At 41.2% G+C, this 17338-nt stretch overlaps 1 protein-coding gene across 4 annotated transcripts in view; it reads right to left on the reverse strand.

The window, feature by feature from the left end:
• ppp4r1l (protein phosphatase 4, regulatory subunit 1-like) overlaps positions 1 to 17338 on the reverse strand; it is an 88161-nt gene that overhangs the window by 63011 nt on the left and 7812 nt on the right. For 2 of the 4 annotated variants that reach the window (XM_078555481.1, XM_078555480.1), the window contains exons 4-5: positions 8557 to 8663; positions 1832 to 1974 (exon numbers count right to left, since the gene is read on the reverse strand). In XM_078555481.1, the coding sequence (XP_078411607.1) occupies positions 1832 to 1974; positions 8557 to 8663 (250 nt within the window). Of the gene's footprint in view, positions 1 to 1831; positions 1975 to 8556; positions 8664 to 15395; positions 15454 to 17338 lie in introns of those variants that run through there. The other 2 variants (XM_078555482.1, XM_078555483.1) reach the window with 2 other exon arrangements.

Raw genomic sequence — 17338 nt, forward strand, 5'->3', positions numbered from 1 at the left:
GCATGTGTGGAGAGGAATACAATTAACTTTTTGAGTCCGTATTACTCTTCATCAGAACAAAGTTCTGTTCAAACAGGCAAAGTTCTGATGAAGAGTCATACGGACTCGAAACGTTAACTGTATTCCTCTCCGCAGATGCTGTCAGACCTGCTGAGTTTTTCCAGCTATTTTTGTTTTTGTTTCAGGCCCTTTAACAAGCTCCTTAAAGAGCTTAACAGGCCATTAACTGGTAGCAAGTGGGTTTCCCATTCCCTTCCCCCTGCTGGCCTTTGAAAATTGCAAATTGTCCCAGAAGCGTCAGGACGACCTCGGACAGCACCAGCTCCTTCCTGGCCCTCTGAAAATCTGGTCCAAAATATCCATTCAACATTCTTGCCATTCCCTACGCTAGTCTCTTGGAAGCAGAGACAGGAGAAATAAACAGTTACTTTAGCTACTCTCTTTTCTTTTTATATCCTTGTAAAATCTTTAACAATCTATTTTTATATTCCAGGCTAGTTTACTTTAATCCTTTATCTTTTTCCTCTATCACCAATTTTTTGGTCACCCTTTGCTGGTTTCTCAAACTCTCCCAATCCTCAGGCTTACTACTATTCTTCATAACATTACAAGCCTCTTCTTTGATTCCAACACTATCCTCAACTTGAAACAAAAACAGAAAATGCTGGAAAAACTCAGCAGGTCCAGCAGCATCTGTGGAGAGAAAGACAAGAGTTAACTCGAAACGTTAACTCTGTTTCTCCCTCGACAGATGCTGCTAGACCTGCTGAGTTTTTCCAGCATTTTCTGTTTTTGTTTCAGATTTCCAGCATCTGCAGTATTTTTCTACCATCCTCAACTTCCCTAGTAAGCCATAGATAGATCTTTCTCATTGAGTTTTAATTTTTTAATGAAACATTTTTGTTGGACTTTTCCCTTCCATAAAAATGTTGTGTTGAAGCTTTCCACATGCAATCTAAAGCTAAAAATTTAAAAACTTTGGTATACCCGTTTTGCATTGTTGAATCAATTCAGACTAATCATGTGACAGACTATCAACAAATTAATCAGATGATCAAAAAGCTATTGGCTGTCATTTAAATTTCTCTGCAACCAGTCACACTCACCAGGCCCAGTTCTCAGTCTAATCCTCTGGCAACCCCAGAGTTGTTTTGAAAGAGACACTGGGAAATAAAATAAGTCCTCTTGCTTCTGTTTAATTCCCGATTTGTAATTAATAGCCTGAGATATACAGTCTGTCAGAATGTTATTGGTCAGAGATATCAAGAGTGGGAGAAGCAGCTCTTACCAGTAACACTATTATTCACCCTAGACACATTAACTTCCAAATCACCTTGCGCGTAAGGGCCTGTGTGGGCTTATAGGAAGCAAAAGTTTGCCTGTGGAAACAGTCCCTTGTAGTAGGCAAAAAGCAAATTATTAGGAGTGCCCAGATACAAACAATTGATGAATTTGTGCTGGATTACACAAGCAGCACAATGAAATGTCAACCCAAAGTCAGGCACCATGAGCAGAATGTTGCTCAGCAATTTTAAAGTGCTGATGAACAACATTAGTAATAGTTGAGAAACACAGACCAGACAATCCCACTGAACTGCAGATTAATAATACTATTAGGCATTATTTTAACATTAACTTTTCGCTATCGCTGGGTCAAAATCCTGGAACTCAGATTGTGGTGTTCAATGGCATTGGAACCTTGAGCAATGCATTTCAGTCACAGCTGTTCAGTTCTTTTGAGAAGGAAAAATATAAGAGATCTTTTAAAGTTGGACACGGTGTCCCACACCAATTATTAAAGTGCTATGCCAAGCAAACCTTGTTCTCTTACCTGGTTATTGGGGTCAGTGAGGTATCTTACAACAATAGGTACCAGGTACTTGGAAAAAGCAGTTGGGAAAGACGGTCGGTTCTCCTGGAGAAACATGGCTAGATGTGGTACTTGCTCCATCAATTCAGCACGAACAGTGGGCTCTATGGGTGAAGTACAGTGAGATCAATCAATAACTCCACAGCTGCCAAATTACAACACTTCAGCTTGAAAGTGCAAAGGGTTAAGCTCCAAGGCCTCCACTTCTGTGCTGAATTTTATAGTATCTAAGTTAGTCCATTAAAGATATGTAACCTTGAGGTTGGAGGAAATGAGAATTTTTTTCCACATTGTCATTCCTCTACCACACCATTCCCAACAAACTGTTCTAAACATGTGGCTGTGCCCCTGTTATGCTGCGAATTATTGAAAGCTCAGCAGTATTGTCATGAATTTGAATTTATGTAATTCTTCCTCCATCCTTACAAGTCAGCAACACGTAACTTGTAAAAGTGTAAGCCAGAAATATACTGCCTCACTATAAAGTATTCAATACACTTCATTTCTCTCAAGTTTATGATTGTTTGTATGGGGGATATTAAAAAGTCTTAATGAGAATATAATGCACAGAACAGATATATATTTATTTGTTTTTTTTACAGGTTGGCATTAAAAAAGTTTCCACTATGAGATATTAAAATCGCCGAGGAACTGCAAGTCAGGTGTTAACAGTTTTACAGAGTGGGCCATCAGCAGCAGAATTGTATTCAACCACAATCTGTAACCTCATGGCCCAGCATATCCCCACACTACTGTTATAATCAAGCTAGGGGATCAACCCCTGGTTCAATGAAGAATGCAAGTGGACATGCCAAACAGTAGAAGCAGCGCAGTGATAGATAGAGCTAATTGATCACGCAACCAATGGATCAGATCAAAGTTCTGCAATCCTGTCAAATCCAGCCATGAATGGTGGTGGACAACTCACTGGAGGAGGAAGCTCCACAAATATCCCCATCCTCACATGATAGGTGTGCCAGGCACATTTGTGCAAAAGACAAGGCTGAAGCATTTGCAATCATCTTCAGCCAGAAGTGCCAAGTGGATGACCCAGCTTGGCCTCCCCCTGAGGTCCCCAGCATCACAGATGCTAGTCTTCAATCAATTCGATCCACTGGATATCAAGAAACAGCTGAAGGCACCGGATACTGCAAAGGCTATGGGCCCTGACAACATTCCAGCAATAGTATTGAAGACTTCAATACTAGCAGAACTAGCCATGCCCCTAGCCAAGCTGTTCCAATACAGCCACAACACTATCCTAGCAATGTGGAAAATAGCCCAGGTTATGTCCTGCCCACAAAAGAACTGGACAAATTGAAACCAGCCAATTACGGCCCCATCAGTCTACTCTCGATCATCAGCAAAGTGATGGAAAGTATCATTGACAGTGCTATCAAGTGGCACTTACTCAGGAATAACCTATGCACTGATGCTTGTTTTGGGTTCTGCCAGGTTCATTCAGCTCCTGACCTCATTACAGCCTTCGCCCAACCATGGACAAAAGAGCTGAACTCCAGAGGTGGGGTGAGAGGGACTGCCCTTGATATCAAGACAGCATTTGCTAGGCACCCTAGCAAAACTGGAGTCAATGGGCATCAGGGGGAAAACTCTCCACTGATTGGAGTCATACCTAGCTCAAAGGAAAACGGTTGTGGTTGTTGGATGTCAGTCATCTCATTTCCAGGACATCACTGCAGGAGTTCCTCAGGGTAGTGCCCAAGGCCCAACCATCTTCAGCTGCCTCATCCATGTCCTTCCTTCCATCATTAAGTCAGAAGTGGGGATGTTCACTGATGATTGCACAATGTTTAGCACCGTTTGAGACTCCTCAGGCACTGAAGCAGTCTGTGTCCATATGCAGCAAGATCTGGACAACATACAGGCTTGGGCTGGTAAGTAGCAAGAAACATTGGCCAGGCAATGGCCATCTCCAACAAGAGAGAATCTAACCATCTCTTCTTGACATTCAAGGCATTGCTATTGATGAATCTGTCAAAATCCTATAGGTTACGATTGCCAGAAATTGAACTGGACCAGCCACATAAATACTGTGGCTACAAGACCAGGTCAGAGGCTGGGAATTCTGCGGCGAGTAACTCGCCTCCTGATTCCCCAAAGTCTGTCCACCATCAACAAGGCACAAGTCAGGAGTATGATGGAATACTCTCCACTTACCTGGATGAGTGCAGCTTCAACAACACTCAAGAAACTTGACACCATCCAGCACAAAGCAGCCGCTTGCCTGGCACCCCATTCACTATCTCAAACATTCACTCTTTCCACCACAGTGCCAGCAGTGTGTAACATCCATAAGATGCACTGCAGCAACTCACCAAGGCTCCTTCAACAGCACCTTTCAAAGCTACGACCTCTACACCTTGATGGACAAGGGCAGCAGATACATGGGAACCCCACCACCATCTGCAAATTCCCCTCCAAGCCACATACCATCCTGACTTGGAACTATATCACTGTTCCTTCACTGTCACTAGGTAAAAATCCTGGAATTCCCTTCTTAACAGCACTGTGGATGTATCAGCGACAAATAGGCTGCAGAGTTTCAAGATGGCGGCTCACCACCATCATCTCAAGGGCAATTAAGGATGGGCAATAAATGGTGGCCTAGCCACCAATGCCCACCATCCCGTGAAATAATAAAAATGTATTGCAAATGCTGTGTTGTTAGGTTGAAGACTGGTCACTTCCATCCATACAGCAGTTTTGTCACAAAGAATTTCATTGCACTGTTTAGCATGGGAGAACAATTATTACTATTACTAACTTTCTTTTATTCTTTGCAACTCCTCTTTCCCCGAGTTGCCCAGGCCAAGAGTAAAAGCAATCAAAGAATAGGAAACAACAGTTCAAGGGGAGCAAACTTAAAAATCTTGGTACATAAGTCATTAAAAGTTAACTCCCAGTTGCAAAAAATAGGTTGCTGGGTTTCATTACAAGAGGTACCACATATACGTAAAAGGCAATAGTTCAATTGTACAGAGTGCGCTCTTTAAACAATTACTACTTTTAGGCATCCTCACCGGGAAAAGGATGTGGTCTTAGAAAGGATTCAGGACCAGTGACAATTCAAAGGACCATTCCTGTGATGAGGAGACTGAGCTACGATGAGATTTGAACAAACTTTGGTTATGTTCCTTAGAGATGCATTGTGATCTAACTGGCACTGCAGATGTGAGCTCCAACATGTCACTTCTAGATTTAACCAATACACTATTCTAGATTTAAATATAAAATATTAAGAGGAAGACGCTTATGGCCATATCCTGCTACAAATCTTGTGCCCTCTGGTGTTGGCCCATTGTTGTCAACTAGCTGAAACAAGCAATGGGCAGAAGATATTCAAACAGGTACTGATGCAGTATAGGCACCAATAGGAGCAGACGGGCCACTTTCCACTAAGAGGATAAATATTTCCATGATCTTAGCATAGAAAATTCAGATGAATCTTTCTATTTACTATCTGCTGTTTGCAATTTGCATAAATAACGGAGTCTTAACACTTTCCAGGCAGTAAGCCCATTAGAGAAGAAGTGTGTGGAAAGATTGTAAAACAAGAACATTGTTTTGATGGCAGCACTATTCAAGTGTTCATTGGACTGTCTGTCTCCCCCATAGGTGAGTAGAACTTTTTTTTTTTAAAAAACACATTTGTTGAGTGGCACTGGCAACTCAGCATCTGTTGCCTGTCCGTGGTTGTTGCAGGCACACAGAGAGAGGAGTAGGCCATTTTAGTCCCTCAAGCCTTTCCATCATTCAATGTGATCATGGCTGATCTGTGATCAAAATCCACATATCTGCCTTTGTCCAGTATCCCTTAATATATTTGGCTAACAAAAATCTATCTCAGATTTAAAATTAATAATTGATCTAGCATCAATTACTGTTTGCAATACAAGAGTTCCACAACCCTGTGTGTGTACAAGTGTTTCCAAGCTTCACTCCTGAAATGTCTTGACTCTTAATTTTTAGAATATAGCTCCAGTTCTGGACTCCCCAAACAGTGGAAATTGTTGCTCTCTATTTATCCCATCAGTTCCCCTTAATATATTGAAAACTTTCATCAAATCACCCCATATATGATAAATTATAAAGGATACAATCCTAGTTTGTGCAATCTCTCCTCATAATTTAACTTGTGGAGTCCAGGTGTCATTCTGGTAAATCAACTCTGTACTTTCTTCAGGGTCAATATATCCTTCCTAACATTTGGTGCCCAGAATTGTTCACAGTACTCCACATGTGGTCTAACCACGGCATTGTTTCACTGTAGCACTGTAATCTAGATATACACTCCAGCATCTCATTAGCCTATTTGATCATTTTCTGTACCTGTTCATGACACTTTAATGATCTGTGTACAGGAGTCCTCAAGTCTCCTAAACCTCCACTGTTTTTAGGTTATCATTAGGAAAGTACCCTGTACTAGCCTTTGTGGGTCCAAAGTGAAAAACTAAATTTAAATGTCCATGGTAGGATTTGGAGTCAAAGTCTCTGGGTTTTTAGTCCAGGCCTCTGAATGACTAGCCCACTAACTTAAACATTATATTAACATAATTGGTCAAAATAAAAACAACTTGAGCCCAGCCCAGAGTAGATATCACATGTGCTCCATTCACTGATGTACTATTGATGGCTACATGCTGCTCTCCTGAAATGCAGCAGCAATCATGTGAGATCTGAAAATGTACAGAGGGGATTAGGAATCCCATATATTATAGGATTGCAGTCGCTTAGGCCAGGTTGGGGTGTCCTTTCCTAAGACATTAATGAAGTCACGTGGCTTTCATGGCCATTTGGCTAATATCATGGTCATTTTTAATGACATTTAACAGCACCAACACTACTTAAAAATGCCTACTTTTTAGGCATTAGGCAGCGCATGAGCATTTGGGTTACAAATTCAACAAAACTTTGCCTTTTTGTGTGATTAGATGAATTCTTCACCAAATATTAGCATCCTTGGTTAAATTATAAAAGCCTACAACCATCTTCAAAAGTAATCATTGTCACACATTCAGATGGTCAAGCACTCAAAGGGGTTACCAACTGCCATGCATTCTAAAACATGCATTCAAAGTCGACGTGCAATTGGTTTTGCACGGAAACATGCAGAGCAACAAGATCCAGAATTCAATTCCTAGATTCTGGTGAAATTGTGGCTCACCTTGAACAATGACAGTGCACCTTCAAACTCGCCAGAAGAAGAAAAACATAAAAAGGTTGAAACAGGGATCCAGTTCCTGATCACTGTGTAATGGCTGCTACCACTGGGAAGTGCATGTGTGAGGGCACAAAGTGGGATCAGAGTTTGATTCAAAGATAATTCACTTGACATTCCCTGTCCGGGATCACGCACAAAGGGGAAAGTGTTAAATGATCCTTATAAATTCACCTATTTTTATCCAGGCTACTGGATCAGCAAAATCGATTCCTTCCTGATGCTGGTATTAAAAATAGTCAAATTCTCACTAGTCTTTATCAAGGCTTTAAAGGCCAAACAAATTCCCAAGTATCAGCTGGGGCTCAGTTCCGAGCACTCTTGTCTCTGAGTCACAAGGTTACGGGTTCAAGTCCCACTCCAGAGCTTGATCACACAAACAGATTATCTGGCCATTATCTCACTGCTATTTGCAAGAGTTTGCTGTGTGCATATTGCTTCTGCATTTCCTACATTACAACAGTGGCTATACTTCAAAAGTGCTTCATTGGTCACTTTGAGACGTCCGGTGGTCGTGAAAAGCGCTACATAAATCAAAGTCTTTCTTTTCTTCTTTATGTCACTACGTTGCAATAGTGACAATGTCACATGCATTTTTCAGGACTGACCTTCAGCAGCAAGTTCAACAAAGATATGAAATGAGCTCTGGGTTTAAGTAGTGATTGCTTTATTAGACTCTCCTTGTAAAGAAATAGGGAAATGATGGTTGTGACCAGTGGGAACATCAGTTGTCTGAAACAGCCAAAATAGATTTATCTACAAAAGTGAGGAGTTGCAATGTCAGGAATGTAAAGATATTTCTGGTAGCAGACAGTTTATCAGATATGGAGAGCAAACAGTGCCCAGAAATATTCTTGTAGGAGGATGACTACTTAATTAAAGGAAATCTTATTTCTGTTGCATATTGTCTAAAAGTTTGTTTTAATATACTTGCCAGAACTTTTGGAATTGCAATGAGACTCATAACAGTATAAATCATTGGGAGCTGTAATGTATCTTTGGCTGTATCTGTTTATTTTTCAGTTCCCCATTTTCTTTCTTATCCTCAAAAGATTTTTCATATCCAAAAACAAATGTTTTAATCTAAACCTATCAGTTTGTCCAATCTCTACAAATCATGCCCCTCAGCCCCTTACACTGTTTTGACCCTAAAATAAACACTGAAAAGTACCCACCGCAAAATAATTTTTGAGACCAGCAGTAAAAATGGAATTTTGAATAACGTTTACACAGGAAGAGTGGCTGCCTGGAAGAGGTATCACAAGGTTAACTGCAACTTTGGAAAAAGAGCCCAGTATGATTCAGTGCCACAAGGCAGAAAAGCAAAAGGGAGATACTAGATGAGGGTGGGGAAAAGAAAAGAGAGAACAAGGAAAAGAAAGCAAACAATCACCTACTTCTGCAAAACACTGTTCCATCACTCAAGACAAGCAGATCACCAACATACCTGTATCTTCAGAGAGTCTAACTATCGTCTCCATGACAGCCAAGAAATCTTTCTCATCGTCGCTAAAAGCTCGCAGAACATCCAGGAGCCCTCGAGCAACAATCTGCCTGTTCAAGATGAAAATGTGTCAAAAGTGCTCATTATTTAGGAAAGAATCATTTGCATAGCACAGTGAATTTCACATTAAGACAGTCAAACTTTTTGGGCCTTTTCTAATCTTCAGATTATTTTGGTTCTTCTATCTTAGATCACACTCATGGGCAACTCCAAACTCCTGATACATACCAATTGCCAGAATGTCAACCCTCACTTGGAGAGATTTTGGAAATTAACAACAAATGTTGCCTGTTTGTTGCTTTAACACTAAACATTTTTTCTCCAAACCATTTCCATACACAGTCTTCAAAAATAACAAACCTAATTAAATGTAAAATTATCAAGCAAATTTAAAAATGAGTTAAGTACATAAGGGACTCCCAAAGTAGTTAAATATTTACTGCCAAACAGTTTATCTAATTCCTTGAGCAGACAAAATAACAAAGAATGTTACTAACTTAAAATATACATGTCTCTTCTTTTTTATGGGACATATCAAATTGACCAGTACTGACTGGCAGTTTCAGATATCCAGCCTCCCCTCATCATGTTTAAATAGCACTAATTTAAACATTTTAAATGTCTTCTTTTCCTTTTAACATACCACTCAGATTTTAAAAAAAGGGCAATCAACCATGTACCAACTGAGCCAACTTCACAGTATTATTTAAATACAAGTTTATTTTTCGCTCTCCAGTCTGTAGCAGAAAACGCTTACAATACTATTAAAATAAGCTCGGTTCAGAGGTCCGAGCAGAAGCCCATTTTCCTTTTAAAACTACTTATGTACGGTGACTGGATTTATAAAAGAGAGCCACTAAAGTAGAAACTTGAAAAGAAACCTTCCCTCACCCCACAGGCTTAAAAAATGAATTAATAAGGAGCCTTGTTACCAACCAGTCCATTTCCACTGTAGAGAGTTAATATTTGATGTTGCCATTGTAATTGCATCGGGACCGACTCTGGCGGGGGTGGGAGGCATGTACAAGCTGGAAAGTTTACACCTCAAAAGGGCCGGGGCCAAAATCACCGCAGGGAGGTTTGCTAATGTTGTCGGGGAGGGTTTAAACCATCCCCTGAGCATAGATTCGGAAGGGAGAGAAACAAAACTGGGAAAGAAGGCAGAAAATTAATAAGCAACTGTGGAAGGCAGGAAACAAGGATTAGAAAATAAACAAGAGTATGGCAGTGCTTAAAGGGGAATACAATGCAAGGAATCTAGTGAATAAGTCAGATGAGCTGAGGGCGCAATTAGACTTGGAATTATCATATCAACTATTACTGAAATGTGTTGAAGGAGGGTAGGAATGGCAGCTCAATATTCCTGGTGCTGGATTTTCAAATGGGATAAAGAGGGAGATAAAAAATAGGGGGGCAATATTGATTAAAGCAACAATGATAAGTATGAGGGATGGTATGCAAGAAGGATGGACCATCAAATGAGGCCACATGGGTTGAACTGAAGTGGAAATCACACTGCTGGGAGTCCATCTTACATGACAGAACAGGCAGAGGGAGATAGAGGAGTAAATACATAGCCTGAGAAGCGCAAAAACAGTATGGTGGTAGTAATAGTGGATTTCAACTGCCCTAAAACAACTAAGATAGAATCACTGTAAAAGCTATGGAGGATGCAGAATTCTGAAAATGCATTCAGGAGAACTTTTTTCCCCCAGTATGTAGCAAACCCAAGAGAAGGGGCAGTTCTAGGCTTGGCTTTAGGGAATGAAGTTGGACAGGTAGAAGGTGCATCAATAGGTGAACATTTGTTGCTAATAATCATACTTAAGTCAATTTAGCACAGTTATTTTTTTATTCATTCATGGGATGTGGGCTTCGCTGGCTGGGCCAGTATTTATTGCCCATCCCTAGTTGCCCTTGAGAAGGTGGTGGTGAGCTGCCTTCTTAAACCGCTGCAGTTCACATGGTGTAGGTACACCCACAATGCTGTTGGGAAGGGAGTTCCAGGGTTTTGACCCAGCGAGAGTGATGGAATGGTGATATATTTCCAAGTCAGGATGGTGAGTGACTTGGAGGGGAACTTCTAGGTGGTGGTGTTCCCATCTATCTGCTGCCCTTGTGCTTCAAGGTGGTAGTGGTCATGGGTTTGGAAGGTGCTGTCTAAGGAGCCTTGCTGAATTCCTGCAGTGCATATTGTAGATGGCACACACTGCTGCTATTGTGCATCAGTGGTGGAGGGAGTGAATGTTTGTGGATGTGGTGCTCTGTCCTGGACGGTGTACAGCTTATTTAGTGTTGTGGGAGCTGCACTCATCCAGGCAAGTGGAGAGTATTCCATCACACTCCTGACTTCTGCCTTGTAGATGGTGGACAGGCTTTGGGGAGTCAGGAGGTGAGTTACTCATCACATGATTCCTAGCCTTTGACCTGCTCTTGCAGCCATAGTATTTATATGGCCAGTCCAGTTCAGTTCCTGGACAATGGTAACCCCAGGATGTTGATAATGGGGGATTCAGTGATGGTAATGCCATTGGACATCAAGGGGTGATGACTGGATTCTCTCTTGCTGGGGTTGCTCATTGCCTGACAGTTGTGTGGTGCGAATGTTACTTGCCGTCTATCAGCCCAAGCCTGAATATTGTACAGGTCTTGCTGCATTTGGACATGGACTGCTTCAGTACCAGAGAAGTCGCGAATGGTGCTGAACATTGTGCAATCATCAGTGAACATCCCCACTTTTGACCTTATGATGGAAAGAAGGTCATTGATGAAGCAGCAGAAGATAGTTGGGCCGAGGACACTACCCTGAGAACTCCTGCAGTGAAGTCCTGGAGCTGAGATGATCGACCTCCAACAACCACAACCATCTTCCTTTGTGCTAGGTATGACTCGAATCAGCGGAGAGTTTTCTCCCTGATTCTCATTTACTCCAGTTTTGCTAGGTCTCCTTGATGCCACACTCAGTCAAATACTACCTTGATGTCAAGGACAGTCACTCTCACCTCACTAAGATAAAAGCAAAAAACTGCGAATGCTGGAAATCCAAAACAAAAACAAAAATAAAAATACCTGGAAAAACTCAGCAGGTCCTCTGACAGCATCTGCGGAGAGGAACACAGTTAACGTTTCGAGTCCGTATGACTCTTGAACAGAACGCTCACTCTCACCTCACCTCTGGAGTTCAGCTCTTTTGTCCATGTTTGAACCAAGGCTGTAATGAGGTCAGATGCTGAGTGGCCCTGGTGGAACCCAAACTGGGCATGAGTGAGCAGGTTATTGCTAAGCAAGTGCCGCTTGATAGCACTGTTGATGACCCCTTCCATTACTTTACTGATGATGGAGAGTAGGCTGATGGGGAAGTAATTGGCCTGGTTGGATTTGTCCTGCTTTTTGCGTACAGGACATGCCTGGGCAATTTTCCACATAGCTGGGTAGATGCCAGTGTTATAGCTGTACTGTAACAGCTTGGCTAAGGGCGTGGCAAGTTCTGGAGCACAAGTCTTCAGTGCTATTTCTGGAATATTGTCAGGGCCCATAGCCTTTGTAGTATCCAGTGCCTTCAGCCGTTTCTTGATATCACGTGGGGTGAATAGAATAGGCTGAAGACAGGCATCTGTGATGCTGGGGACCTCCAGAGGAGGCCAAGATGGATCATCCACTCAGCACATCTGGCTGAAGATTGTTGCAAATGCTTCAGCTTTATCTTTTGCACTGCTGTGCTGAGCTCCTCCATCATTGAGGATGAGGATATTTGTGGAGCTTCCTCCTCCAGAGAGTTGTTTAATTGTCCACCACCATTCATGACTGGGTGTGGCAGGACTGCAGAGGTTAGATCTGATCTGTTGGTTGTGGGATCGCTTAGCTCTGTCTATCACTTGCTGCTTATGCTGTTTGGCATGCAAGTAGTCCTGCGTTAAGGCCTCACCAGGTTGAGGCCTCATTTTTAGGGTGCTGCTCCTGGCATGCCGTCCTGCACTCTTCATTGAACCAGGGTTGATCCCCTGGCTTGATGGTAATGGTAGAGTGGGGGATATGCTGGGCCATGAGGTTATAGGTTGTGTTCGAGTACAATTCTGCTGCTGCTGATGGCCCACAGCGGCATCAGCATTACAGTGAAAAGAGACAAAGATAGACTAGGAGTAGAAGTTCTTAAAAATTGAGGGAAGGCTACTTTTATGAAGCAGAAACGTGTTAACAAAAATGGATCGGAATCAGCTACTTGAAGGTAGCTATGAGGCATTCAAAGAGATCACGAAGGTTCAGAACAAATATGTTCTCAAAGGAAAAGGGTGGGTCTCCCAAATCTAAAGCTTCCTGGATGTCCAGGAGCATAATTAGGTGTGATAGGGCAAAAAAAAAGGGAAACTCATGTCCGATATCAAGGGCTCAGTACTGCAGACAGCATGGAGAGCTGTAGACAGTGCAGGTGTGAAAGTAAAAAGAAATTAGGGAAGCAAAGAGCAGGCATCAAAAGAAAAAACGAGTAAAATCAAGGATAACTCAAAGATGTTTTATAAATGCATAAAGAGCAAGAAGATAACTAGGGAAAGATTAGAGCCTGAAGAGAATAATTTGCCAATATTCGCTACATTTGGTCTTGCAGTTCCAATTTAGGATTCATCCAATAGGAACAACCTTCACCACCTCCAGCTCATTAAGTTCAAACAAGATAAACCAGCAAGCTAAGAAGGAGTGCAAATAGGATGGAGTTTGGCTGGACTTCATGGTGTTCATTAGGTACCTTGGGTATACAGTGTCAGCCCTAAGATTAAAACCAGGTGATGCTGCAACAATCAAGAAGAAACATCAATTTCCAATATTTACTTATCCCTTGGAGCACTGCATTTATGTGAAAAATAGAAAGTAGGCAACACTCATTAAACTATTAAATGCTGGAAAGGAATTCAAAACATTAAAATCTGGGAGTACAGGTCTGCTTTGCTTATTTGTACAAGAACAATCTAAACTACTTATCAATTTTTACCCTTCGCCTAACCTTACAATCTTGGGCATTGTTTAACTCAAATAACTGAATTGTCTCTAGTCAAAAGTCAAGTTGTCCCATTGGCTCTAACTTGGCAGCAAGTACACTGAGGTTCAGTCATCAGATTGGATGTACTGACCTAAACAGCCCAGTCGATGTGTACAAACAGAGGATGGCTGCTGTTTCAGACTGTCTTTTTGACAGATACAGTGATAGGAAGACCCTAGACTCAAGGCAAACTTCCCGTAAACCGCCCCCCCCTCCCCCGTTCAGTGAGCACAATTGCCCGAGCAGAACTTTTTTTTTAAGAAAAGGAAAATCCCAGAACATATTGTAAACATATGACAAGTCAGTCAGCATCTGGAGAGAGAAATGACAGGTCTGTTTTCAGGTCAAGTCCTTCTTTAGAATAAAAAAAAGAATTTTAATAGAGGTGGGAAAATAAAACAGGAAGGTAAGAGAAAAATCAAATGGATACTCCAAACACCAAAAGGAAATATTGGTGGAAGAACTGGGAACCTGCCTTTAAGTTAAAAAAAATGCTGCGGATGCTGAAAATCTGAAATAAAAACAGAAGATATAGAAAACACTCAGCAGGTCAGGTAGTATCTAAGGAGAGAGGAACAGAGTTAATGTTTTGTATTCTGATGGATGTTTCCAGCATTGGAGACCTACATTTGAAGAAATGACCTTTTGAGAAAATGGAAAGTAAGAATTAAAGAAACAAAAGAATGAGCAAACAGCGCAGTAAGAGAATGAGAAAACTCAAATCCTGCACATCTGGTCAGAAATTAAGAGTAACTTGACAGAACAGAGTTTTAAAAAAAGGAAAAAAGAACATCAAAGAATGTACAGACCAACTGCACCCTCTCATACTCCCAAACAATCAGCACATTCGAGAGAGCAAGAAAGACATCGTGCAAGCCAGACTTGTATTTACAGTGCTTTCCACAGCCTCAAGATGTCCCAAAGCATTTTATAGCCAATTAAGTACTTTTGAAGTGTAGTCACTGTTGAAATGTAGGAAACACAGCAGCCAATTTGTACATAGAAAGCTCCCAAAAACAGCAATATGACAACAATAAATAGAAACAAGAAATGCTGGAAAAACTAGCAGGTCTGGCAGCATCTGTGGAGAGAGAAACAGAGTTCACATTTTGAGTCCATATGACTCTTCAGAGCGATATAACAACCTATTTCAGTAACAATGGTGGAAGGATAAATATTGTCTAGACCACCAGGAGGAATTCCCCTGCTCTTCTTCAATATTGTACCATGCAATCTTTTATGTTTATGAAGTTGAAACCCTGTCTACCCCTTAACATCAAAACTGAAGGACAACATCCTCATTGATGCAGCATTCCCTCAATAATGCACTGGAGTGCCAGCTTAGATATTTTGCTCAAGTCTCTGGAGTGGAACTTGAACTCACAACCTTCTGGCCCAGAAGTAAGAGTGCTTTTTTATTTCAAAAGGCAGATGGGGATTTTGCTTCACTTTTAAAATCAAAGAGGTTACATGAATACATCAATGCAGATGTGCAAGAAAGGACCAAATCACTGAAACAGTTAGTGTAATTTTGATCAATGGTCATCTACTTCTCAAAATTTTACATTGCACAACCAGATTTAAAACGCAGCAATTGGTTTTGCAAATCAGAAAACCCCAGCAGGTGGGAGAAGAAAATTTAAAAAGTGTAAGTGCCCCAGGGAAAACTACATAAAGGAGCATGTGAAGACAAGTCATGTGATAAAGGGATATGTTATGTCTCCTTCTCTTTACCCTCCACCCCTTTTACCTTTTAGGGTTTGCCAGTGTGCAGCATTCCTGGGCACAGATACAAAACAAGCAAACTGGCCCCAGACCACTAGCAATACTAATGCATAACCATCTGCTTCAAGGGCATCTGCTTGGCCTGTGACAAGTCAGGAAGCTCATCACATCAATGTACCTCCATTGTGGGGTTTTAGACACAAAAATAACCATATGTGAAGTTGAAAAATGATTTTGCAGTGTTGAGTATGCCTGCCTACTCTGTCTATGCAATGGCTTTGTTTCTGCAATGAGTGCTATTCAGAAGAGCAGTTGGCAAATCAGCTATTTGGGAAGATGAACAGCAATGTAAGGCAAAAAATGACACCAAATCTCAGAGTACTTCTTTTCAAACAAAAACATAACAAGATAAATAGGTACCGCTTTCTTATATTTGAAGCACATTTTGTGACCGATCCAACAGCAAAAATGCTTGAGGGCAGAAAGTGGGAAGAAAGAGGAGGCATAGGAAAGGAAGAAGGCAGTGTATTGCACTAGGATTATAAGTATAAAAGGTGCACGTGTTATGTTATCATATTATTTCCACTAAAATTATATATTAAAGTAAACAGCCAGCATTACAAATATATTCAGGTGACCTTGGCTCAGCGGTAGCACTCCAGCGTCAGAATCAGAAGGCCACTGGTTTGAGTCCCACTCTGAAGACTTGAGCACATAACCCAGGCTGACACTCAAGTGCAATACTGAGGGAATGCTGCACTGTCTGAGGCGTCATCTCCCAAATGAGATGTTAAATCAATTTTGTGTTTCCCTTTAAGGTCGACATTAAATAGCCACAGCATTTGTCTAAGAGTTCTCCAAATGTCCTGGCCAACATTTATCCTCCAACTAACACCACTGTTAGAATTTGCCTGAGTCCAATAGTTAATCACATCTCAATGTGATTATCAGAAATTGAATTTGTGTTAACATAGTAATTGGCCAGAACAATGGGAGTAGAAACTATGGGAGACAGTTGGCTATATCCCATGTCAGGTGCAAGTATCAGGTATTGGTCAGAACAATGGAAATACCCAAGCAGTTTGACTTAACTATTTGAGATTATCTAGAACATCCTGTTCCTTTTATGATATTAACTGCTTAACAGTTAAACCATCAAGACGGCCATTACGTCAACGTATGGAGGTTGGGCGAGAAGGAACTGTCTCCCATAGTCATAACACAAATTCAAATTCTGACTACGGGACTCAGGCAAATTCTAACAACCACCAAAAAACAATTATCTTGCCATTCATCTAATTTCTGCTTGCAAGACCTTGCTTTGTAGGCACTAACTGTTGTGTTTTCCTACACTTCAAAATAATTTATTGGCTGTGAAGCACTTTGTCCTGAGGTCATGAAAGGAGATATGCAAATCCAAGTTCCTTATTTCCATAGAATTTGTTCTTTCAAACTTGGTTGCACCTGAAGAGAGCATTTCACACATTATCCATGTCTTCCACACAATTTAGTCATCCACAGGACTCAGTGAAAGGACTCCCCTTTTAAATGTAAAAAACATATTTAAAGGTACAAATAGGCATTTGAAGAGTTTCATCAACACAGAAACCTATTTTGTTTTACAAAAGCAAAATGCTGCTTTTGAAATCTTGAAATGAAGACAATAAATGCTGGAAATACTCAGCAGATCAGGCAGCATCTATGGAGAGAAACAGAATTGACGTTTCAGGTCGGTGTCCTTTCTGATCCATTTTATTTTAGTCTGCATGATGGTATCATAAAACAGCGAAAAATGCAATTTACACAGGCAGGTCTTGAAGATTCTGCGACATAACTTTCAAACAGGCAATGGTTTAACAATACTATGCTCCTTCTCCCAATGGCCACATGAATAGGAAGCAAGCCAACGGGAACGTCCCAAGGCAAGAAACACAAACAGGTTGAGTAGCAATTGGTTTCTTTTGGATC

Source organism: Cetorhinus maximus, chromosome 13 (assembly GCF_964194155.1).
Source record: "Cetorhinus maximus chromosome 13, sCetMax3.hap1.1, whole genome shotgun sequence".
Lineage (NCBI taxonomy): Eukaryota > Metazoa > Chordata > Chondrichthyes > Lamniformes > Cetorhinidae > Cetorhinus > Cetorhinus maximus.